The 26417-nt window shown below is 39.7% G+C and overlaps 1 protein-coding gene, 1 long non-coding RNA gene and 2 pseudogenes across 2 annotated transcripts; 2 read left to right on the top strand and 2 right to left on the bottom strand.

Annotated features, from left to right (window-relative positions):
• Positions 1–9215: 9215 nt before the first annotated feature.
• Positions 9216–11283, bottom strand: LOC137714951 (receptor-like protein 3 pseudogene; annotated as a pseudogene).
• Positions 11284–12330: 1047 nt separating this feature from the next.
• Positions 12331–15125, bottom strand: LOC148698285 (uncharacterized). The gene is made up of 4 exons (XR_015960368.1): positions 14763–15125; positions 14595–14682; positions 13913–13976; positions 12331–12851 (listed from the first exon to the last, which is right to left on the bottom strand). It is a non-coding gene; the product is annotated as an uncharacterized LOC148698285 (long non-coding RNA).
• A 1351-nt stretch (positions 15126–16476) lies between these two features.
• LOC137716206 (G-type lectin S-receptor-like serine/threonine-protein kinase LECRK3) lies at positions 16477–19140 on the top strand. The gene has a single exon (XM_068455620.2). The coding sequence runs from the start codon at positions 16587–16589 to the stop codon at positions 18981–18983; it is 2397 nt and encodes a 798-aa protein (XP_068311721.2). The 5' UTR covers positions 16477–16586; the 3' UTR covers positions 18984–19140.
• A 2139-nt stretch (positions 19141–21279) lies between these two features.
• LOC137715590 (G-type lectin S-receptor-like serine/threonine-protein kinase LECRK3) lies at positions 21280–22711 on the top strand (annotated as a pseudogene).
• The last annotated feature ends 3706 nt before the right edge of the window (positions 22712–26417 follow it).

Genomic DNA, 26417 nt, shown 5'->3' on the forward strand with positions numbered 1-26417 from the left:
GTAATATGGTTTTTCTCTCCACACAAGTGGATGTAGACTCTCCTTATTGGCACAAATTTCCACCCCTAATGTTGTATGAAAAAATCCGTGTGTATTTTTAAAGATTTTTATCACAAATTATCATTGAAATTGATCTATCCCTTCAAAATGATCTTGACATTGAAAATTGATAAATATAATTCCTGAAAATAGATATTGTAAATCATTCTAGTTTTTGTAGTATCCCACATCGCCCGTGAGGGCGTGGTCTTTGGGCCTTATATATCCATACCCAGAGCTTTAACTTTAGAGAGGCCTTTTGTGGACTACGGTCCACAAGAACAAAACCGTGCGGTAGCTGCGGTAGCTGGGTGGCTGCGACATAGTACAGACCCAGAATGCCAAAGCGGTCTTGTGGACCGTAGTCCACAAAAGGCCTCTCTAAAGTTAAAGCTTTGGGCATGGATATATAAGGCCCAAAGACCACGCCCTCACGGGCGATGTGGGATACTACAATCCACCCCCCTTAGGGAGTCCGACGTCCTCGTCGGCACACCACGACCGTGAGTCTGGGTCTGATACCAATTTGTCACATCCCGGCCCGGGGCGGACCACTTCCCGGGCCTGCTCTACCACCGTAGCACGATATTGTCCGCTTTGGGCTTACCATTCTCTCACGGTTTTGTTTTTGAGAACTCACGAGCAACTTCCCAGTGGGTCACCCATCATGGGATTGCTCCAGCCCCCTTCTCGCTTAACTTCGGAGTTCCTACGGAACCCGAAGCCAGTGGGCTCCCAAAAGGCCTCGTGCTAGGTAAGGATGAGAATATACATATAAGGATCACTCCCCTGGGCGATGTGGGATGTCACAGTTTTTCCGTTACACTTCTGTAAAAAAATTATCCTATGTGCAGATATCACACAAAACTAGGTCCACAAATTTAATTAATTATTATCATGTAGATTAAAAATATTTAAATAATGAAATTTTTATATTTATTTTCTACATAATGAAAAACTTAAAAAAAAAAGAAAAAGAAAAAAAAAAGAGAAGGGATGTGCTATTCACACATCCTAAATTACTTCCTACACATCTCTTGTTAATTTCTGTCTGTTGATCTCTTTCAATTCATCTGATCCGATGGCTGAAAATTAGAAAGATACATGAAGGATGCGTGAATATCACATCTCAAGAAAAAAAGACAACGAAGATGAACAGTCCATGTTCTTCTTTCCCTCCCACCTAGCAGGCTAGTACAACCATGACTGCAGAAACGATGTCGTAATGCAGATCGGCGAAGAATACACAGCTGACAGTAACGAAATCAGTGACTCAAATCTCGAGCTTACGGACCATCAGAGCCTCGAGTCTCTGGCTCTGCTTCTCCAGAAATCCCAAAGCTGAGTCCCACGCCGCCGCAGGGGGGAAGCCGAAAATCCCAACCGTACCCACTTCCCGGAGAGCTTCGTTTTCCAAGTCGGCGTTCTGGAAGCCCAAGTCGAGGTTCGTGTAGCCGGTTCCTCCTGGTGAACAGAAGATGACTGACGAAATTCCCCACCTGAAGTCAACCGACAATTCCCCTAATGTGGCATCGCGAAGCTCCAAAACAAGGACAAATAGAAGCAAAAAGAAAAGATAGAAAATCTAGGACTGGCTAAGTAGAAGGGGCCGAACATAGTTATACTATGGAACTAAAGTTGCGGAAGGAAGTAGCTTACCTTTGTATAAACTAGACTTGGCTGCTGAAAATTCAGAAGCAGGTCCTGCTTACATCCAATCCCGGTTGAACACATGTTCAAGTTTTGATTAAAAAATTAAAACTTGAACACGTGTCCAGTCGGGATTGAATATAAGCAGGACTTGATGCTGAATTCTTCAACACCCAAGTCTTTTCCCCTTTGTATGGTGATGAGGAGCAGCACTGTCCAAAGCCAAAACCAAAAAGGCCAAAGAAAACGCCAATGGAGATGATGATCATTTATGCCTTCTCCAAGTCCATTGACTCCATTGATTCCACTATTAAAGATTTGCGGTTGATTTTTGCTAGTTTTTTGCGTTATTTAGCTATTGGGATTCAGTGTTGAGCTAGGTAGCAAAGCAAGTATTTGTTATTCGTTGTTTTGTATGAATAAATTAGTATATAATTCTTGGATTTCAAACTTGTTTAGAAATTGTTTGTTGACTTGTTTATGGTTCTTGGGTCTTATTTATTTTTTGTTGACAAAAGGGCATTAAGCTCAAAGAAAAGACTACAATAAAATATCACCTGGCCAAGTGGCTTCCCTATTATATAAGCAACTAGAAAACATTGACAAGATGGAGGAGTTTGCTAATAAAATACTGCACCCAAATTGCAAGATAATTCAAACAGGCAAATTTGTCATCAAACAAAATTTATTTCTCAATAAATATACCAAAATTTCACAAGATCTTATCTATTTTAAGCGTATAAAATAATTTTTCCAGGCCTTCGGAAGGCTATGCATATTTAACTAAATACGATATGAAATTTTGGTGATTTTTTTAAAGTATATGAACTGTTGCAAAATTTTGGTGCATTCAAGGGGATCCATCAGGACGACCGACCACGAAGAATGTCATGCAGATGCTTGAAGGAACTGTTGAAGTCCCCGCCCCACCAAATCCTTCAGAATTATATGCTCAACCAAAGTGATAGCAATTATCATTTGTTTTCCTAGACATCGAAACATTTTTTGTCAGCCAGATAGTTCATAGTGTGTCGGCAAAAGACATGTATTTTTCTCCATTTTTTCTTTTTCTGTTTGCGTTGTAAGATTCCACATCGTTCAGGGGAGTGATCCTTATATGTATATTATCATCCCTACCTAGCACGAGACCTTTTGGGAGCTCACTGGCTTTGGGTTCCATAGGAACTCAAGTAGCGCGCGAGAGCACTCCCATGATGGATGATTCACTGGGAAGTTCTCGTGTGAGTTCCCAGAAACAAAACCGTGAGGGCGTAGTCGGGGCCCAAAGCGGACAATGTCCTGTTACGGTGGTGGAGCAGGCCCGGGATGTGGTGAATCCCGGGCCGGGATGTGACAATTTGATATCAGAGCCAATTCCTGACCGGAAGTGTGCCAACGAGGATGTAGGGGAGTGGATCCCGGGCCGGGATGTGACATGCATTCTATAAACAAGTCTTTGTAGCAAAACTGCCAAAAATTGATAGAATCTTTCATAGTGAGTGTTGGAGATGAATTTCCTAAGAATTGAGGGCTGATTTTAAACGGATATATTACCCCCTAACACACTATTTTCTAAGACGGTTGAAGTAAAAATATACTAAACACATGTATATGTACAATAGAACCTCGATAACTTTATACCCGATAATTCTAAAATATGACTCAATCATTGTTTGTTTAGACATCTTCTGGAAGCAAGGACTAGAAGCACCTCTAAGAAGAAGCATCAGAAAGAAAAATATTGTTAAGCTGCAAGTTTCTTGCCCACCACCACACACTTCCACATGTTTCCTATGGTGTATAAGTTATGCTTTTGTCTGCAACAACTTCAAAGTCGTCTTTATTTTTTTAATGTTTGAGTCTTTTGCATTTAGAAATGGCACTGTGAATAAAATAAGAAACAAGAGACCTTAATTATTGTTAGTGTAACTTGAATCAACGAGAGTTTTGATTTAGATGGAGCTGCACTGAAAACGAACAGTGAACAAAATCTGGAAAAAACGAATGGTTTCTTCTTCACACTGCAGAAACTTGTGCAGAGGAAATATTTCTTTTTTTTTCAAAAAGGAGCACTAACGTGCTTTTACATTAACTGAAGGCCCTTTTACTTGGGACCACATACACTCCTACATTTCATCTTAAACACTCATCTCACTAATTACATGGATCAATCAACACATGGCACTCATGGCCTTTTAGTAAAATTAACCTCTACACTTTGCAACATTTTGCATAAGTGAATACACCAATTTAGAACATCTTATTTAGACTTTTCAGCTCAACACTTATAATTCAACACTCCCCTTTAAGTTTTGAGCTGATTTCACACCTAGCATATCCCTGAGATAGTTAAACCGATCCTTTGTCAAAGCCTTAGTAAATATGTCTGCCATCTGTTCATTTGTTGGACAGTACACCAAATCAATTATCCCTTCCTGGAGTGCATTCTTGATAAAATGATACCTTCTGTCAATGTGCTTGGTTTTCTGATGGAAAACAGGATTTTTAGTAATTGCAATTGCTGCTGTATTATCACAGTTCACTGGAGTTGCTTCAGTTTGCATCTCACCAAAATCTTCAAGAACAAATCTAAGCCAAATGGCTTGAGCAGTTGCTTCAGAGGCACTGATGTACTCTGCTTCTGCTGTAGAGAGTGCTACACAATTCTGTTTCACTGAGGCCCACGAGAACACCCCACTGCCAAAAGAAAATGCATAACCAGAAGTACTCTTGCTATCATCAACAGATCCTCCCCAGTCACTATCACAGAATCCGATTAGCATTGCATTCTTTCCCTTTACATACTCCAAACCATAGTCTAGAGTTCCCTTGATGTACCTAAGCACTCTTTTGGCTGTTCCAAGATGTTTATTTGTAGGGCAGTGCATGAATCGAGCTAGAAGGCTTGCAGCATACATTATATCTGGTCGAGTTGCTGTGAGATACAACAGACTTCCCACAATTCTTCGATACTGTTCCTCACTTGCTGAACCACTGCCATCATCTTTGCATAACTTCTCTGATGAAACAAGAGGTGTGAACACAGATTTACACTCACTCAATCCAAACTTATCTAACAAAGAGACAGCGTACTTCCTTTGATGGATAAATATGCTTGTGTGAGTTTGAATCACTCCCATACCAAGGAAATGATGAAGAAGCCCCAAATCTGTCATCTCATATTTTGTCATCATGTCTTCCTTGAACTCCCTCAACATCTCAGTGCTATTTCCAGTATACACTATGTCATCCACATAGATTGAAACAATCAGAATTTCTCCTTCCCTTGCTTTGATGTAAAGAGTAGCTTCACTCTGACTTTTCACAAACCCACAGTGAGCAAAATAGGTATCGATTTCACTATACCAGGCTCTTGGCGCCTGTTTTAGGCCATACAAAGCTTTATAAAGCTTGTACACCTTGTCTTCACTCCCCTTGATCACAAAACCATCTGGTTGTTCTACATAAACTTCTTCTTCAAGAACTCCATTCAGAAAGGCAGATTTCACATCTAGTTGGTATAATTTCCAACTTTTCTGAGCTGCCAACGCAATTAGAGTCCGAATTGTATCCAGTCTAGCTACAGGTGCAAACGTTTCATTGTAATCCACACCTGGTTTCTGAGCATACCCTTTGGCTACCAGCCTAGCCTTATGCTTTTGCACTGTCCCATCGAGATTAAGCTTGGTCTTGAACACCCACTTAACCCCAATTATGGGTTTATCACTTGGTCTGTTCACCAGATCCCATGTTGCATTCTTCTCAATCATTGACAGTTCATCTTGCATAGCCTTCATCCATGCTTCATCTTTGGCTGCCTCTTCAAATTTTTCAGGTTCCATAATACAAAGATTGCATTCTGCCAACACATCATCTAGATTTCTCCATTTCAATGGAGTGTGATCAAAGGCTTGAGTCCTTTTCATGCTGCTGTCCACATCACTTACAGATTCATGAGAAAAAACCAGATTTGGTGACAGAGCATAATCATTTTCCTCTGAAGTTGTCTCTGATGAGATACATTTAGGCTACACAGATAACTCACTAGGATTAAACACAGTTACATAGTTCTCAGGAGCTGTCTTCCATTCCCAGGCTGCATTTTCATCAAACACTACATCCCTTGAGAGTATAAGCCTTTTACTAAGAGGATCATACACTCTGTACCCCTTTTCACAGGTTGCATAACCTACAAATATGCCCTTGACACTCTTTGCATCTAGTTTCTGTCTCAACTCATTTGGTGTGTGTACATAACACAGACACCCAAAAATTCTAAGGTGTGCAATTCCAGGTTTTCGACCACTGAATGCTTCAAATGGAGTTACTTCTCCAAGAGCTCTTGTAGGACACCTATTCAATATGTAGACAGCTGTGAGTACAGATTCTGCCCATAAGTAGTATGGTAGTCCTTTGTCATGGAGCATAGCTTTTGCCATCTCAACTACAGCTCTGTTCTTCCTCTCTACTACTCCATTCTGTTGTGGAGTATAGGCCATAGATAACTGTCTTTGAATCCCTGCATCTTCACACAGTTTGTTGAATTCACAAGATGTGAATTCACCCCCTCTGTCACTCCTCAAACATTTTATCTTAAAGCCACTTTGTAATTCCACCATGGACTTGAATTTTCTAAAACAGATCAATGCATCTGACTTGTATTTCAGGAAATAAACCCACATCATTCTTGTACAGTCATCTACAAGAAGCATGAAATATTTGTTACCTGCCAGAGAGTCATTCTGCATAGGACCACACAGATCTACATGCACCAATTCTAAAGGTTTACTTGCTCTCCATGCCTGATTCTTTGGAAACCACTCTCTGTGCTGTTTCCCAAACTGACAACCTTCACAAACTTCATCCATTTCTTCTAAAACAGGGAGACCATGCACCATTTCTTTGTTCTTAAGCTGTTGAAGACCTCTAAAATGCAGATGGCCTAGTCTCTTGTGCCATATCCAAGTAGACTTAGAAATACCTGCTCTCAGTACAACCTGATCATTTGGTATCAGTGTCAAAGGATAACACCTGTTCTTTTTCATTTCAACTTTAAGTACAAGACAATCCAATGAAGGTCCATCAAAGATACTACACATCTTTCCCCCAAATAACAGGTAGTAACCGTGTTCATCCATCTGCCCCACACTTAACAAATTTTCCTTCAACCCAGGTAGGTACATTACTTCTTTGACATATTTTCTGCCTTTGCTAGTGTCTATCACAAGTGTACCAAAACCTGCTACATTCATGAGTTCCCCTGTGGGCATTTGAACCTTGCCAACCACATTTGTCTTCATGTCTATCAACAACTTAGAATCCCCTGTCATATGGTTGCTACAACCACTGTCTACATACCATTCTCCATTCACTTTTGATTCAGTGATTGTGCTATTTGCATAAAACAGGTTCCCTGTCACCTCTACCTGATTAGCACTATTTGCCTTTTGCACTAATTTACCTACTGTGCACTCTCTAGCCCAGTGACCAAATTTTTCACAGTTATAGCATTTAGGTTTCCCTTTATATCTACACTCTCCAAAGTGAAACTTAGAACATACCCTGCACTGTGGTTTTGTACCTATCTGCCCCATTGACTGTGCATTATGTGCAGAATTAGCAGGAAATTTCTGCTGAAACTTAGGTTTTGAACCCCATTTCTTGCCCTTATTATTCCAATTTTTCTGGAACTGAGATGAACCAGATTGACCTTCACCCCTATTCTGCTCTTTTGAACTCACTGAGAAAGATGAGAATGCTTTCCCAGTAGTATCAACAGTATGCAGATCAAACCGTTGTTCTTGACTTTTTAAGATTGCAACTACTTCCTGCAACTCTACAGTCTCTAGACACTTTGTGTTTTCTATAACCAAACAGATAGAATCATACGGTTTACTCAGACTAATCAGAACCTTCTGTACAAGTCTCTCATTCGACAGAGATTCACCAAATGTTCTCATTTGATTAATTAGCTCATTCAGCCGTGTAAGATAGCTAGATAAAGACTCATCATCTCTCATCCTAGCATATTCAAACTCTCTCCTAAGATTCTGCAATTTAACAGATCGTACCTGCTCACCACCGTGATACTCCCCGTCAACAAATCCCATGCCATCTTAGCTGACTCGGCATTGGCGATTCGTGGGAAGATCTGATCCGAGACTGCATTCTGAATGATTCCCAAAGCCTTTGCGTCTTTCATCAGAACAGCTACCATTTCTCCATCATCCTCCGATGCTTCTCCAGCTTCCTTCTTCTTCGGATTGGAGGTTGCAATCCCCTTCTCTACCAGATTCCAGAACCCAAGGGACTTGAAAATCGTTGCCATTTTAATTCTCCAGAACTCGTAGTTCTCACCGGAGAAAACTGGAGTCCTCACTTCCGAGCCTCCAGATCCAGACATGTTTTGATCTGAATCGACAACTTTTCACGGAGCTTCAAGAGAGCTTCGATTGAGCTCAAAATAGCTTCACAGATTTACGCCCAGATTGTTAGACCCAACTAGGCTCTGAGGCCATGTTAGTGTAACTTGAATCAACGAGAGTTTTGATTTAGATGGAGCTGCACTGAAAACGAACAGTGAACAAAATCTGGAAAAAACGAATGGTTTCTTGTTCTTCACACTGCAGAAACTTGTGCAGAGGAAATATTTCTTTTTTTTTCAAAAAGGAGCACTAACGTGCTTTTACATTAACTGAAGGCCCTTTTACTTGGGACCACATACACTCCTACATTTCATCTTAAACACTCATCTCACTAATTACATGGATCAATCAACACATGGCACTCATGGCCTTTTAGTAAAATTAACCTCTACACTTTGCAACATTTTGCATAAGTGAATACACCAATTTAGAACATCTTATTTAGACTTTTCAGCTCAACACTTATAATTCAACAATTATGAGGTACATAGGACTAATGTCATGGAACTTTGGAATTAATTGATCTGCCCTTAAACTGTTTTACCGGGTTAAAGGGTTTATATTCTGATTTCTTACAATGCCGTCAAACCTGAAGAAGAGAATTTTTCCGGGGGCAACGGAAACTTTAAAGGCATGTTTACTTATGAGAAATGGGTATTCAAAGTGTGTTTACATTAACGACATTATTATTATTATTTTAACGTTTCATTATTACTAATGCACAAGGAATGAAAAAGTAAAGTAGGCATCTTGAAAACTAGTTCATCATATACCTGAAAAAGTAAATACACACATTCCCTTGATCTGGCAAAACTTCCTGGTTCTTGTTTAAGTTTTCATACAAGAATGCTAGCTAGTGTAGGAAGTTTATACGGACTGCAACTGAACTTACAAGTGATTATGCTCAAAAGTAGAGTAGTCGATCCTGACAAAACCCGAAGTCATTGAATGGTAGAATTTTACATATGACGTTAATTACATTGAAACTCGTCTAATATGGTTTCTAGTCCAAACTTTAGGAAAGTTAGATTGTTGCCATGCACCAGCTCTATATGTGGATAATTAATATATCTTTTATTTCTCAAAGAAAAATACACTTGATTACCACACAAAGTGATCTTTAACATTGGCGAGAAACTGGAAATATGCATATTGCCATGACCGGCTCAAAGCTAAAGGGCCACAAACTCCTAAAAATCCTACAATGAAACCAAGAGCCACAGAAATATGAAACCATGGAATTTCATTCCCATTGCCTTGTACATCTTCCATGTTCTCAGTTGTATTATTACTTGTATTCATCTGTCCGCACTCGTTTGGAAGCGGGGAGCCACAAAGTCCAGGGTTACTCTCAAAGGCGGTGGCACCGAAGCCTTGGAGCTGTGTGCCGGTTGGTATCGATCCTTCTAGATTATTGTATGCAACACTAAATGAAGCCAAGAAATTAAAACTTGACAGTGATGCTGGGATTCCGCCAGATAGATGATTTCTTGAGAGGTCTAATGTCTCCAAGTTTTTGAGGTTTGATATTTGGTTTGGAATATTGCCGGAGAAGTTGTTGACGCTAAGATCCAATTTTTGAAGATATTGCAATTGGCCAATCTCGGCCAATCTCGAAGGGTATATTTCCACTTAGACTGTTGTTCTTGAGTGAGATTGCTCTTGGCATGTTGGATAGATACTTGTAGTGTGAAGAATGTAAAGATGAATTATCATCGCGTAGGAAGTAGATGGAAAACTCAAAATGATAACCCTGGGCTGTTTGATTTGGAGCATGTTGCCATACTAATGCTTGTAGTCTGCAAAGCTCATTCGGAAATTCACCTGAAATCAAGTTATTATTCAACCGTACAAAGAAAAGACTTGGAAGATTCCCCAACCAACCAGGTATTGAACCAGTGAGTCTGTTAAAAGACAAATCCAGGACTCCCAGTTTCGTGAGCTTTGAGATCCATGCAGGTACTTGACCTGTCAAGTGACAGCTATATAAACTGAAAACACACAGATTATGTAACCCAGGATCAACAATGATATTCCTGTCCGGCATTTCTTCACCTTGAAAAGTTTTAGAAAGGAGGAGTACCCTAAGACTTTTGAAATGCATTAGTATTTTCATTGCCCCTGTAATGTTGGTGAATCTGTTTTCAGAAAGCGAAAGGAAGGGACAAGGATTTCAATGAAAGAATCTCAGGTTGTATTTGCCCTTCAAGATCATTTGTAGCCAGTCGAAGTGCTTTGAGGGACTTGCATGAATAAAGGCTTATTGGAAAGATACCAGTGAACGTATTATATACAAAATCGAGTTTACTAAGTTGAGTAAGTCTCGAGAAATCAAGTGTGGAGATATTCCCACTAAAACGGTTGAAGCCCAGATTTAGTTCAATAAGGTTTGTGCAATTCAACAATGATAGGGACAGCGGACCTTCTAGATTGTTGTAGTGAAGCAGCATGAGCTCTAATTTGGAGAGCTTCCCAATATAGAGGGGAAGTATGCCACTCACCTGATTAAAGGAGAGGTCCATGATTCTGAGATTGGTAAGGTTTAGAATGTTTTCACCAATGGAGCCGAAAATCTTATTGTAAGGTAATGAAATTCTTGAAGTGTTTGAGCATTGTAGATATCACTAGGAAGGAACCCGGAGAGAGTATTAAAGCCTGCACGAAAGACTTCCAATTTGGAACAATTTCCTAGTGCGAGAGGAATCGAGCCCTTGAAATCATTGTCGAAGAAATCCAAGACTCGAACCAAAGAAGAATTAAAACAGATTGAGGATGATATTTGGCCTGAGAGAAGGTTAAAACTCAAATCAAGGATCTCAAGACGAGTCAAGGACAAAAAGAGCCCAGCATCCGCAGGACCGGAAAGCAGATTGTGGGAGAGGTTGAGGTGCGAAAGATGTGTCAGGTTTTTGAGCGATGAGAGAAACATACCTCCTTTGAGGCCTTTGGATGGCAACTGCAATCGGATGATCCGACCTCCCTGATCACAAGTGATGCCTTCCCATTGGCAATAATCAACTGAAGCAGTCCAGTTTAATGGAGGGGAAGACTGAGTGATTGACAAGGAAGAGAGAGCGTTACGTTCGGCTAGATCGCATGCATGCTTTGTAGATATAATGGAAGAAACTAAGAGGATGAGAAGGAAGCCATGAGAAATTGGATGACCCATCTTGGATTTAGATTACTCACAGCTTTTTTCATCCAAGCGTATGTATGTAGACATATACAGCATACGCGTATTAAGAAGCTGCAAGCTTATTTACTCCACATGTTCCTATGGCGTACATATGTGTGTATACACATATTATGATTTTGTGTACAATATATTAATGGCTTCAAAGTCGTCTAAAGATTCTTTAATGTTTTAGTCTTGGATTTTTGACTTTAGGAGTAGATAACAAATTAAATAATACAACAGACATAGACTTCTAGGAATTAGAGGTTGCATTTGTTAGCAGTCGTTAGTCTTCACTGGACTAGACTGGGTTAAAAATTAGTCTAGTTTCGTGTTTGTTATTCGCACGGGTTAGCTTTAATGGGATTAGATGGGATTCACATCGACCAAAGGCCTGGCTAGAAGGCCATCTTCAATGAAGAGGGCTAAAAGTCCAAAAGTCAAAGTTCGAAGGCTGGCATCGAAGATTGAGGTTTGAAGGTAAAAACGAATTGCAAAGTTCTGCAGGAGAATTGGATCGATTTACGGGTTTCCAAGCACAACTCTCTCTTTTGATCTTTGGGACCCAAGCAGTGAACTTTTCATCTGGGATTTTTCCAATTTTCTAATTTCAAAGATCTGCTGTTGTGTTGCAAAAAGTCTTAGTAGAGTTTCTTTCACTCTGTGTATTTGAGAGCTCAAAAGCCCCCATTTCTTTCCGACATTTATAGCTATTTCATTATTTTGCTTCTTAGTCTGACATTGCATTAAATGTTTCACTAACTTAGTACAACTTATTTTATTCTAAGGCATCCATCCTAGTCACTAGAATTAATCCAGTTTGAGATAGTGTAACGACCCACCCTCAAATATTTCGGTTTTTATAATTTTAATGCATGAATTTACGAAAATGCCCTTCGAGGTAAAAACGTTGACTTTTGCTAACCGCCTTGTCATGTCATGTAAGATTCGTTTCTTTGGCGTATCATTGTAGTACTCATCGCTACGAATGCATGGGCGCAAGTGGAACATAATTTGGAATTATAACGAAGATTTTACAAAGCTTAAAACGACAAGGGTATTTTGGTAAATTTTCATTTGAAACACATGTTGTATTGGGGTTGTGTGCCACGTGGGACCCACAGATTGGTCCCTAATCTTCTGGAACTCTCTCCCTTTCATTTCTCTCCCATGACTTTTCTCTCTCTCTACTCTCTCAGCTCTCTCTCTTATACATTATCTTAGCTCTCTCACTCCTCTATGTGCACCGCTGCACCACCACCACCACTCACCTTGCCAGCGAACCACATCACCATCACCCCCAGTTCATCCCATCTCTCTCCCTGAAACCAAAAATTTGAACTAAACCCTCGGGCCCACACTTAAATCGGAGAAACAGAGGATGGAGAACTCTGGCTCTCAAATCTTTTCGGTAAGGACCTTCGATCTCTTCCTCTTTGACATTTTGATTCGATTTTTGAGTTGTATACATGTTTTGGTGACAATCTAATGCATAACTCAACTCGGGGAGACCTTCCTCGGTTTTCTGGCGACGTCAGGATTGTGTGCCTCAAATCTAAATCCTAAGGGGGCGCAAAGCAAAAAAGGTGAGTGGACCATAATTTATATTAATACTAATAATAATAAGAGAACCATTTTATTCATGAACATACTAACCCCCTGTTTTGAAAACATATATAATACTACATAATATGTTTTTCAGAAAACCCTAGCATGCCATGAAATCATTCGTAAAACCAATGCGTAAAAACAGTGCTCATAAATAGTAGTATAGCCGCCTGAAGGCAAATCCGCAAATCTCATCAATACTGCACTTTCTAGGGGTAACATAGTTGCCCAAAGGCTGTACCTGTCTATCACTTGAAGGTGAAGCTGTATGACATTGGGTTATGCTAGTGAAGAAACCATGGTCCATCACCCAAAGGTGAAGTTGTACGACTCCAAGTTACACCGAAAAAGAGGATATATAACATCACACATCGACACTAGCCTCAGGCTAGTGAAGCTAGGGGTATAACATCAATATCATCAACTCTTCATTCACCCGAAGGCAATACCTGTCCATCACCCGAAGGTGAAGCTGTATGACACTGGGTTACGCTAGTGAAGAAAACCATGGTCCATTACCCGAAAGTGAAGCTGTACGACTCAGGGTTACGCCGAAGAAGAGGTATATACATAAATCTCCTCGACTGTATCCTATGGCCATAGACATCTACATACCCGTGTTGTGTGGATGTGCCCGCTAGATAAGCACCGAAAATATACCTCAAAAACTCAAATCAAATCCAAAGCTCAAAGCCTTATCTCATCAATCCATGATAGGACATATTCATAAATCCGTAAAATAAATCATATTCGTAAATCCAAATAATCATAATCGTAAATGCATAGAGGTTCATAAACGAAAACCCAATAATTCATAACCTTTAGTAAAATGTAAATTCGCTAAATCCTTAATATTTCCTTAAAAGTAATTTAAATAATTCATAAGTTCTCCGTAACCCTTAAATATAGAAATTTGTAAAACAATATATAAAACATACTCAAATCAAGAAATATGTAATACATGCTAGGCTAACATTTTTATAAAAATATGTAAGTTTAGAAGGGGTCCACTCACAGATATTTTATTGCCCGAAAGCCGCTTGAGCTAGCGAGTATGGTGCCACTTCCCACCGACGCACCTAACACATATAGAGGCCATTTAGCAAAACTCTACCAAAACGACAGAATTTCAAAAAATGAACACCGAATTCGAATTCGGCACGTCGAAAAACTTAATAAGGGACCTTGGGTTCCCCCACCTGCCTCCTTATGGCGGCAGCCCGGAAGGCCATGTGCCATTGCAGGCGCTGCCACTTGCCAAGATGAGTCGCTGGCGTTGCCCTGGACAGTGGCGGAGCACTATACCTTCGGCGAAAGAGCGTGTGCTCCACACGCCAGTCTTGACGTGCCCCCATGCGCAGGCCACGCGTCAGCCCAAGAAGCTGGGTTTGGGTTAATGGGTTGGGCCGAGTTAGGGTTAATAGGCCATGAGCCTAGGTTACATGGCCTAAGGGTTTGGGCTGTATTTGGTTAAGGCTGATGGGTTGTTGGATTAGGCCCAACAGCTGGGTTGGGCCAGTTTAGATCACGGGTCATGCTTGACCCGATCCAGATCATGGACTGTAAGACTTCACGAATGAGAAGGCTGGATTCTTGGCCGAGAATATTCTCAAGCTCCGATTGAGCTCAAATCTCAACCAAACCTTGCAACCTAATATATGAAATTGAAGCCCAAGAGACAAGGAATCGAACCATACCTTTGGGTTCCTCGATCTTGGTCGGAAAACAGCCTGGAATGCACGGATTATCGCCAGAAACTTGAGAAGGTTTCTCCCGAAGTGTTTCCTGCATCCACACGCGTGGTTAACTCCTAAACTACCCTAATCCAATTGCTAAACACAATCTATGGGGTTCCAAGGGTTTACCTTGGTCAGAAATTCAAGAAGCTCGCCAGAGTACGGCAAGGTGATGCCACTGTGCTCCCTTGAGAAGTTAGACGAAGAGAGAGAGAGCTAAGGAATTTTGAGGGAGGAAGAGTGATGGTAGTGAAGTCATCGTGTGCTATTGTATGTTTGTATATGTGTGTGTGTGTGTGTAGTACTCGAGAATGGAGAGGAAGAGAGTTACAGAGAAGAGAGCTGAGGAATACTGTTTCCCGTGGAGAGACAAGGAGGAAGAGAAGGAAAAAGGGAGGGAGAGAGAAGGAAGGAATCGGGGAGAGGAAACAATCACCACGTGTCACTCCGGGAGTGGACCAAGGTAGAAAATATCTCAGCTTGAAATTTGATTAAAGAAAACTCAAAATCTTGAAATTTGTAGTTCAGAATTCAGAGTCCTTTATAATTTTTCGTTGAAAGAGCAATTGTAGATGTTGAAATTTGGGGTTCCACAGTATATGCGCATTCAATAGCATACATTTGCCATCCAAGTTCCTTTAAAGCAACAGAAGAACAAAAGTCAAAATATGCTTGGAATTTGCTGTCCAAGTTCTTTTTGAATTTTTCCAGGCATTAATTAGTTCGGAATTTGCCGTCCAAATTCCTTTAAAGAAGGTTGAACACTGCAGTGAATTTGTTTAGATGAGCACTTACTTTTCTGATTTGAATTTGAGTCTTGAATGAAATAGGTGAATCGAGGGAATCATGCAAATTAAGTCATAAGTAATGTTAATGAAATGGCATCACAACCCCACATTTTGCTGAAAAAGCAAGACTATTGAGAAAATTCATATTTGTCCACATTGGGGATAAAGTTCAAACAAAAAGTGTAAGGAGTGAACTAGCAGAACAGGAGAAGAAGAAAATAATATGTTGTCCACATTAGAGATAAAATTACTTTTTTTCCCTTAGACAATTGACATTTGTCAAGCACGTAACCAAGATGGATGAAAAATTGGATGAAAATTTCCAAAATCTAATGTTAGGGGAGAAATGGGTCAATTATAAAAGTCCAGGAGGGTAATTAGTTAAAATTAAAGTTAAAAAAAAAATATGTCAGCTTCGGAAGAAAATCGACAAAATAGAGTAATATGATTTGATATGGTGAGAATGAATTTCATATTGATGAGAAAAAAGATCTTGCATGGACTTATAAGTAAGTTGGTTACCACATTGCCAATTTAGTTTTGTGGTAGAACCTCAATTTTCTTTATGATATCAGAGTAGGTCTTCTCATGTGTGAAGCTCAACAACCCCACGCACTACACGTTACCATGTTGGTGTTGTTCGCGTGTTTGATTTAAAATTTGGCACAAGTGAGAAATTGTGTTGAAAAAATCAGGTTACTCCTTGTATTACCAATTGATTGTTTTATTAGTAAGTTTGGCTTGTAAGTAAGTTGATTTCTTCGAATCCGTAACAATTTTCATTTAAAAAGTTTTTTTAGCGTCTTGAATTTTCATCCATGCATCTCGGAATACTCAGAAAACTAAATTATCTTACACGCCATGCAGAACTTGAACAAAGTACATAAGTTTGAAAGAGTCAAAAGACAGTTTCCAAGTAATGCCCGTGAAGAATCCGAAAAAAAGACTTGGAATCAGAGTCAATTGAACCATTGACGAAAATGAGCTCATTGTTGACTTTGTTGCGGTTTGATCCTCTAACTTAAGCACAAGAAATCACATCATGGTCCAGCATCCAAGTTTTTTATTTCATATATACTTGAAGAAGATGAAGTAAAAAATTGCAAGTGATTGACACAGAAAATATAGTTTATTTGAAATTTTTCCTCACCTTTGTAATTTTCCCATGGCTTGTCCACTGATAAATCTTTTCTTCCTTTTCATGTTTCTACCATTTTCCACCCTAGCTCAAACCTCCAAAAACATTTCTTTGGCATCATCTCTCACTGCACTAAATGATGACAACTCATCATCATGGACATCGCCATCTGGCGACTTTGCTTTCGGTTTTCAAAGAATCGGAAAAGATGGGTTCCTACTAGCCATTTGGTTCGATAAGATAAAAGATAAAACTATTGTCTGGTCAGCCAATGGGGACAATCTAGTGCCAGAAGGATCCAAAGTTGAGCTTTCGATCGGTGGCGAGCTTATGCTCACTGATGCTACCGGCAAGCGCATATGGTCTGCTCAATCTGTCAGTCCCGAAGTTGCCTATGCATCCATGCTAGACACTGGAAATTTTGTACTGGCGGATCAAAGTTCATCCAATGTGTGGGAGAGTTTTGATAAGCCAACGGATACAATACTACCTACACAGATTCTAAATCAGAACGACATACTCTTTGCGCGCTACACGGCAACAAACTACTCACGGGGAAGATTCATGTTTATTCTACAATCTGACGGAAATCTCTTGCTTTACACAACGAGATTCCCACTGCCGACAAACAATTTTGCTTACTATGCAACCATGACTATGCATACTGGCTTTCAGGTCATCTTCAATCAGTCAGGCTATCTATACCTTACTGCAAAGAACGGAAGCATACTGAATATGGTATCATCCAACACAGTTTCCATGCAAAATTTCTACCATAAAGTAACTCTGGAGCATGACGGAGTTTTGAGGCACTCTGTTCATCCTAAAACTGCTGCCTCAAGTGCCGGAAGCCCCATGGCTTGGTCCCCTTTGACCTCCGAACCTTCGGATATTTGCTTAAGAATTGGAGGAGACACAGGCAGCGGTGCATGTGGATACAACAGCCTATGCAGTTATGATGATAAAGGACCAACTTGCCGATGTCCTTATGGCTACATATTTATTGATCCCAATGATGTCTTGAAAGGATGCAAGCAAAACTTTGTTTCACAAAGTTGTGATGAGGCCTTGCTGGAGACAGAGAGTTTTGATTTTCACGAGATGCAAAACACAGAGTGGGCTGGCGGTGGTTATGAGCAATTTACATCAGTATCGGAGGAATGGTGCAGACAGAATTGCTTAGACGATTGTTTTTGTGTCGTTGCCATTTTCAAGGATGGAGAGTGTGAAAAGAAGAGAATTCCTCTTTCGAATGGAAGAATGGACACGAGTATTGGTGGAAAAGCTCTCGTCAAAGTAAGGAAAGACAACTCTACTTTTATACCTGAAGTTCCAAATACAAAAAAGAAAGATTACTCGACCTTGATCCTCATCGGATCAGTGCTCCTGAGTAGCTCAGGGTTTCTGAACTTGATTTTGCTATTAACAACCTATTTGGCTGTTTCTCGTATTTCTTATAGAAAAGTGAATCTGAGTGAACCTAATTATCCAGTCATCTCTGATATGAATTTGAAGCATTTCACTTATGACGAGCTAAAAAACGCTACAAATGAATTCAAGGATGAAGTAGGACGCGGTGCTTCTGCAATTGTTTTCAAAGGAGTTTTAGCCTCTAATAATGAGAAGAGCGTTGCAGTCAAAAGCTTAGTCACTAGGGTCGGAGAAAATGATTTGGAATTCAAAGCGGAAATGAGTTCTATTGGCAGAACAAACCACAGAAATTTAGTACAGCTACTTGGATTTTGTTACGAGGGAGAGCACCGAATGCTTGTCTATGAGTTCATGAGCAACGGATCTTTAGCGAGCTTCCTTTATGGAGAGTTGAGGCCAAGCTGGTACCAGAGAAGGAAAATTGCACTGGGAATTGCAAGAGGGTTGTTGTATTTGCATGAGGAGTGCTGCAGCCAAATTGTACACTGTGACATCAAGCCTCAAAACATTGTTCTCGATGACTCTTTTGTGGCAAGAATTTCTGACTTCGGACTGGCCAAGCTTTTGAGAATGGGCCAGACTCGAACCACGACTGGAATCAGGGGAACGAAAGGTTATGTGGCCCCTGAATGGTTTAATAGGTTACCTATCACGGCCAAGGTTGATGTTTACAGCTTCGGAATTTTGTTGTTTGAGATTATTTTCTGCAGGAAGCATTTTGAGCCAGCAGCAGAGGATGAAGATCAAATGATACTAGCTGATTGGGTGTACGATTGCTATAAGCAGAATAATCTGCACCAGCTATTCAAGAATGACGATGAGGCAATGCATGACATCAAGATGATGGAGAAGTATGTGATGATTGCAATATGGTGCATTCAGGAGGATCCGTCGCTTAGGCCTACCATGAAGAAAGTTGCGTTGATGCTCGAAGGAACTGTCGAAGTCTCAGCTCCACCCAATCCATGTTCTTTCATAAGTTCAATAATTTAACTGCTTCCAATTATAATCCATTTCTTTTGTATATCAAAAGTTTGTGTATTATTTATTTTCAAATACTCTTTAGTTCTTAATGTACTGTGTAGTATCGAATGTACAATAATTCTCTTAAAATGTCCGAATAAATAGAGGAATTATCAATGGTATAAAACCCATGCTCATTTTTTTGGCTTATGCGTTCTTCCAGTCTTTCTCAATAGCAACTTCTAAAACTCAAGCTTTCTCCCCTACTGCAGAGAACCTCTCAAACCATGTAAAGTTAGCCGGAAAATTGTCCTGGTGTTTCACGTTCGAGATGAAGCTGATTTAAGGACTTAGATATGCAAAACGAAAAGCTGATAGTGTATAGAAACCTCTGCTTTAGTTAATTTAGTTGGAAAGCATAATTATGTAACAGAAAAAAATTTGTATTAAACACATGGACACATAATATGTACAAAGAAAGATAGTTTTTTTCTTTCCTCCTTTCATTGCCTCACGGTAGGCATGCGGATTTGTCATTTTGAGTGTTGTGGCTCCCTTTGCTCCCCATGTTGGAGAAGGATGCTTGATCAAAGGAGAGTACTGTACGAATGATGGAACTCAATTTGCTCAAAAAAACAGCTTGACGAAGCTGGTAAGACAGAGTAGGATTCAAAGTGTTGATTCCCAAGAAGGCGCCAAAGTTGATGCACGAAACCTGGTGGACCTCGAGTCAACGTAAAGTGTGGTGTAAAGACCTTTGCAATGGTGCTCCGGTCGAGGGTGGATTAGTGAAGCAACCTGCAAGGAAGGTAAAATAGGTATCGAAGGGCACCGGTGTGTTACCAGCCTAAGTGCCTCCGAAGCATGGACACTTTGGTGGGTTTACGGTGCTTCGTAGTTGACCGATACTTGGTAGTTTCAAGGTCGATATAATATGGTACAATTAATTTATCATGGCATATGGTTTATGCAATCTTTCATGCATTATCGTTGAAATCAATTATGTGTATTATTAATCATTATCCAAAAATACTACTATTACTACCTATTTGCACCATCTATCTAATAAAGATTCATGCATTGGCGGGCCCTGCCTCTATTAGAGAAATAGTACAAATAGATGGTAAGTGTAACATTATTCATCAGTATCATGATAGGTTTTATTTACGATATGATTGTGTTTTCTGTGTGATCCTATTTTTCGTTTCTTTTTCATTGAAGTGCTGGGCTAGAAGAAACGTGACTAGAAGCTTCTAAATTCTACAAAAAGAGTAGCTGTATAGAGTTTCCAAGTCTAGATTGGACTAGTTAGGGCTTCAACCCAAAAAAAGGGGTAGAAAAGAATGCTTGTTGTAGGCCATGGACAATAGGAAAGACTTGAGTTTAAAACTAGACTCAGAACAGCATTGATGTTCCATTTCTTTGAAGCATTCAAAGAAGGCGGCTTCCAAGTGATTGGCCCTCATGCATATTAAGATTTAAAAAGACTCTGCATCCATTACCCAAATGCCAAATCTCCAACTGCAAATCTACCATGATGGAACGTTTATTTAGTTGTTAGTGAAGACGACGGAACTCATTACAGTTGACTTGAAAATTAAGTACTAGAATGCATGATCCCGATTGCAAACCTGACAGCGGTGCATCTAGATTCGAGGCTCAAGCGCTGTAATTTGTGCCAAAAACATATGCAAACCTTATACGTACGAACATTGCCGCAATATACTAGGTATAGATCGTCATAAGCACCTTACTTAATTGCTAGTTATTTATTTCGTAATTTTTATTCTTGACAAAAAGAGTAAAATGATTTGTTATTGTCTCGAACTTTTACGATGGGTATGGCAAAAAAGAGTAATTAATAACGGCACTTGATCTAAAAACTACTCATGTAAACTTTTATCACTAGAAGACTCGAAGCATATTGTGGCATGCACAAGTAAACAAAAGAATCAAGGACATAACGCTTATAGGAGCCAAAGAATAATATACAGTTTCTCAGCAATTCCCTATATGTAAGATTGAAAGACTTGCAAGCAACCTCCCCCAGCGGATCGATAAATCCAAAAGCAAGAGTTAAAACCAAATTTGGTATATATTAAAGTTAATTGAATCGCTGATGAAAAGGAGCAGTGCTGACCTGGTTATGGTTTGATCCTGTCTAATTTGATTAGAAGAAATCTTGTTTGTCGTCACGAGGATGAAAAATATAATAAAAATTACGAAGTGATTGAAACAGAAAACATAGTTTATTTGATGTTTTATCTACTTAATGAAAAATTTTTTTCGTCAAGTTTGATCAGTAGCTTGTGGTAACGTAATTACCATGGCTTTTGCTCCGATTTTTCTGGTCTGCTTCTTCCTTTTCATTTGTCTCCTATGTTCTACTATGGCTCAAACTTTCAGAAACATACATTTAGGTTCATCCCTCACTGTTAAAGGTGATAATTCATCCTGGCAATCACCACCTGGTTACTTTGCTTTTGGTTTTCGGCAGATTGCAAATAATGCTTTCCTCTTGGTCATCAGGTTCGATACAATACCAGTGAAACTGGTTGTGTGGTCTGCCAATGCGAATTATCTTGTGCCACAAGGATTGAAAATTGAACTTGCAAATGATGGCCAGTTTATTCTTAATGATGCAACGGGAAAGTGAATATGGTATGCTGAAGCTGCTGGTTCTGGAGTTGCCTATGCAGCCATGCTAGACACTGGTTCAAGCACTTTGTGGGAGAGTTTTGATGAGCCAACTGATACAATACTACCAACGCAGACTCTAAAACAGAACAGCACTCTCTTCTCGCTATTCAGCAACAAATGACTCAAGAGGAAGATTCATGTTTACACTACATTCTGATGGAAATCTCATGCTTTACGCAACACATTTCCCTCTGCAGTCTCCCAATTTTCGTTACTGGTCAGCCAACAGTACAGATGTTGGATTTCAGGTCATGTTCAACCAGTCTGGCCTTATTTGCTTGTTGCTGTCAAAAGCTTTAGAGAAAATGATTTTGAATTTAAAGCAGAAATGAGTGCTATTGGGAGAACAAACCACAGAAATTTAGTCCAGCTACTTGGATTTTGTAACAAGGGAGAGCACCGAATTCTTGTATATGAGTTTATAAGCAACGGCTCTCTAGCAAGCTTCCTTTTCAGAGATTCCATGCCAAACTGGCGCCAAAGAAGGCAAATTGCCTTGGGAATAGCAACAAGTCTTTTGTATTTGCATGAGCAGCGAAATTGTACATTGTGACATCAAGCTTCAAAACGTTCTTCTTGATAACCATTCCAAGGCAAGAATATCTGACTTCGGATTAGCCAAGATTTTGAGAATAAAACTGACTCAAACTACTACTGCAATCAGGGGAACGAAAGGGTATATGGCCCCTGAATGGTTCAAATTAAGGCTTGCCTATCATGGTCAAGGTTGATGTTTTCAGCTACGGTATTTTGTTGTTAGAAATTATTTTTTGCAGGAACCATTTTAATGAAATGGCAGAGGATGAGATCAAATGATATTAGCTGATTGGGCGTATGATTGCTATAAGCATAACAAACTGCAGCTGATATTCAAGAATGACAATGAGGCAATGCTTGAAGTGACGAAAATGGAGAAGTATGTGATGATTGCAATATGGTGCATTCAGGAGGACCCCTCGCTCAGACCCAAGATGAAGAAAGTGACATTGATGCTCGAAGGAACTGTTGAAGTCTCAACTCCACCCGATCCGTCTTCTTTCATAAGTTTAATACTTTAGGTGCTTCCGATTATAATCAATTTCTTTTGGATATCAAAGGTTTGTGTATTTTTCATGTGCAAGTATTCTTAAGTTCTTTACTTACTGTGTAGTCAAATGTATAATAATTCTTTTAAGATGTCCCAATAAGTAGAGGAATTATTCATTTTCCATTACATTAATTACCAAATATTAAGTTAATGACTATCTGACTTACGGCAAGCTGGCGGTTTAGACTGAAGTACTTGATAATCAAACATATAAAAGCATGTAACTATAACTGAAAGCGCTTAAAATGTAGAATTTGTGAAAGAGGACGGAATCACAGATCAGGAGGAACTGAGGCTTCAACATTACCTTCGAGCATCAATGTGAATTTCTTCATGGTGGGTCTCAGCGATGGATCCTCCTCAATGCATTGCATTGCAATCATCACGTACTTCTCCATCTCTTTGATGTCTTCCATAGCCTCGCCACCATTTGGAAATAGAAGGTGCAGTTTGTTTTGCTTATAGCAATCGTACGCCCAATCAGCCAGTATCATATGATTTTCATCCTTGGCCTCTTCTTCAAATTTCTTATGGTGGCAAATAATATCCAACAACAGAATGCCAAAGCTGTAAACATCCACCTTCACAGTGATAGGGAAGTTTTTGAACCGTTTGGGGCCACATACCTTTTCGTCCCCTCATTCCAGTCGTAGTTCGAGTCTGGTCGATTCTCAAACTTGGCTAATCCAAAGAAATGCTTGCGGAGAAAGAGTCGTCGAGAAGAATCTTTCGAGGTTTGATGTCACACTGTACAATCTGAAGGGAAAATTTGGCTAAACTAAGATTATTTTAGCAACATACAATGAACAAATAACAATTAAGAGGCAGAAGCTTATACATACGTAGTAAAAAACAAATCTTAACCATGAAATTCAAATTCTAGTAGTGTGGTGAACCAAGACTCAACTCAAATTCGAAGAGAGAGTTGAGAATCCATTATACCTTTGTACATGCTCTTTGCATTTGCAAACACTATTCACTCAAAGTGAGGGTCTTCATTCCTTTGCTCTCTTTTGCTCTTTTGGATCCTTGGCTTTTTAATTAAATTTGGACCTAAATCCTAACAGACTTCAATACAAGGGTTAAGTCCTAATTTATTTGCCAGAAGGTTATCTTCCAACTACCCTATTATCACCGGAACTAATAATCCAATTAAGCCATTACTTATATTGAGAGTTCTTAATTGATTGTATGTCATTAAGACTTCAATATATTTGTAACACTAGGGCTCTGAGAATCCTTAAGCATATCAATGACTTGTAACTCAAGTCATCTTAGTGCTCCATTATTCTCGGCATTACTCATTGTCATTCACATAAGAGTTTTATAACTAACGGATTCAAGGAAGAACTAGGCCATGGCTCTTTTGCTACAGTTTTTAAAGGAGTTTCGGGATTTGATAATGGGAAATTTGTTGCTGTACAAAATTGGACACTAGTTTACCCAAAAAAAAAAAAAAAAAATGGACACTATGGTCGGGAAAAATGAGTCGAAATTCAAAGCTGAAGTTAGCGCAATTGGAAGAAAAACCACATATATTTAGTCCAAGTGATTGAGTTCTGCGACGAAGGGCAGCACTGATTTCTTATCTCCGAGTTTATGAGCACTGGTTGTCAAACTATCAGAGAAACGGGTCAAAGACCCACTTTTAACAGCACCTTTATTTTTCCCAACTTGTTAATTACTACCTGCACATTTGTTAATTACTACCTGCATGGTCCGACATGTATGGAGTTTTATACAAAAATGCTTTCAATAACACCTATATTGTCCCCAACTTGTTAATTACCACCTGCACCTATACAGTTCGACATGTATGGGGTTTTATCATAAAAGATCTTAATGTTATAAGTTAGAGTGGGGTTAGGATATTTAAACTCTCATTTTCTCACATATACCGTCGATGTGGGATATTTGTAACATCCCACATCGCCCAGGGGAGTGATCCTTAATTGTATATTCCCATCCCTACCTAGCACGAGGCCTTTTGGGAGCTCACTGGCTTCGGGTTCCTTAGGAACTCCGAAGTTAAGCGAGAAGAGGGCTAGAGCAATCCCATGATGGGTGACCCACTGGGAAGTTGCTCGTGAGTTCCCAAAAACAAAACCGTGAGGGAATGGTAAGCCCAAAGCGGACAATATCGTGCTACGGTGGTGGAGCGGGCCCGGGAAGTGATCCTCCCCGGGTCGGGATGTGACAATATTTCAACAATTTGTTCCTTTAGAAAGCTTTATGGGTCACACGTGGAGTTCCACACATCAACAACCACATGGAGCCAAGATGGGGCTCACTCGTTCGCGCTGGGCCAGTGGCACATGGCATCTCTTGGTCTACGTGGAGCCATGTCGGGGCTCATCCATTCGCACAGGGTCAGAGGGGACCCACCCGTTCACGTGGCAGTACGAGCCCGTCCCTTAACTCTGATACCATGTTAAATTTTAGGTAGACGGGCCGAAGGCCCACTCCAACCACACCGATAATGTCCCCACTTGGCCACCTGTTCAATCCGTCAGGTGTGGGGATTTAATCACAAAAGGCCTCAATGTTAGTTAGAGTGGGATAATTCTATTTAAAGGACTTATTCTCAAACTCTATGGTTTGTCCTTCAAATTCCAACCCACAACAATATTAAGATTTATAAATCTCTCTATTGTCTCTAACTTTTTACTAAATTTATAAAATTTCATATATTTTGTTCTCTAAATTCTCGATCCATTTTTCTCTTTTTTTGTTCGAAAATTCCCACTCTGTTGTATTTTATCTGACAAGGGGAAGGGGGCCGGCGGCAAGGAGAGAGACTGAGAGAGAGATGTGTTTGTAGAATCATAGGAAAATGTGTGTGTTATCCCTTCTACGTAATGCCTTTATTTATAATAATAAGGGAGAGAGGAAATCCTTCATCCCCAAGGAATACAAGTTGTAATAGGAAAGGATAATTAGAATCAAATCTAATCTAGGATTTAACAATCACACTTAAACTAGGAAAGTTTACAACACAATCCATCCTATTTTTCATTTCTTGTGTCGAATTAATAAAGCTAACTTGATATTGGAAGGTTTATTTCTCTTAATCCTCCCCAATTTTGTATTAATTACTCTCTATATTAACTTGATATTGGAAGGTTAATTTCAACATGAAAAAAGCATTAAGTGCCTCAAAAACTTTAATTAGCTAACAAGTCATGTATTCTACCCTCTTATAAATACTATATTTTTGTTTTATTTTTTTAACATTTGTGTGAGGCCCTTCCTGACGTAAAATCTTGGCTCTGCCACTAATGGAGAGTAGCCCAACCTCTTATAAGCCATTGCAAGGTTTCTCTTTTCACCAATGTGGAGCTCTTTTACTTTCACATTCTCACAGGTTAAAAAACATGCCTATCCCAGTGAAGGTGGATGTTTACAGCTATGGCATTTTGTTACTAGAAATTATTTGTTGGAGGAATAATTTTGAAGAACATGTAGATAATGTAGATCAGCTGATACTAGCTTATTGGGCATATGATTTCTATATGCAAAAGAAGCTGAATTTGCTATCGGACAAGGACGGTGAGGCAATGGAAGACGCCAAGATGATGGAGAACTACGTGATGATTGCAATGTGGTGCATTCAGAGGACCCGTCACTGATACCGATGATGAAGAAAGTCACGCAGATGCTAGAAGGAACTGTTGAAG

The sequence above is a fragment of the Pyrus communis genome, chromosome 3, assembly GCF_041283825.1.
Source record: "Pyrus communis isolate YQ-2024b chromosome 3, ASM4128382v1, whole genome shotgun sequence".
Classification (NCBI taxonomy): domain Eukaryota; kingdom Viridiplantae; phylum Streptophyta; class Magnoliopsida; order Rosales; family Rosaceae; genus Pyrus; species Pyrus communis.

Bases quoted from the DNA above. Each gene is read 5' to 3' on its own strand.
- LOC137716206 (XM_068455620.2), top strand. From the start codon at position 16,587: ATGGCTTGTCCACTGATAAATCTTTTCTTCCTTTTCATGTTTCTACCA.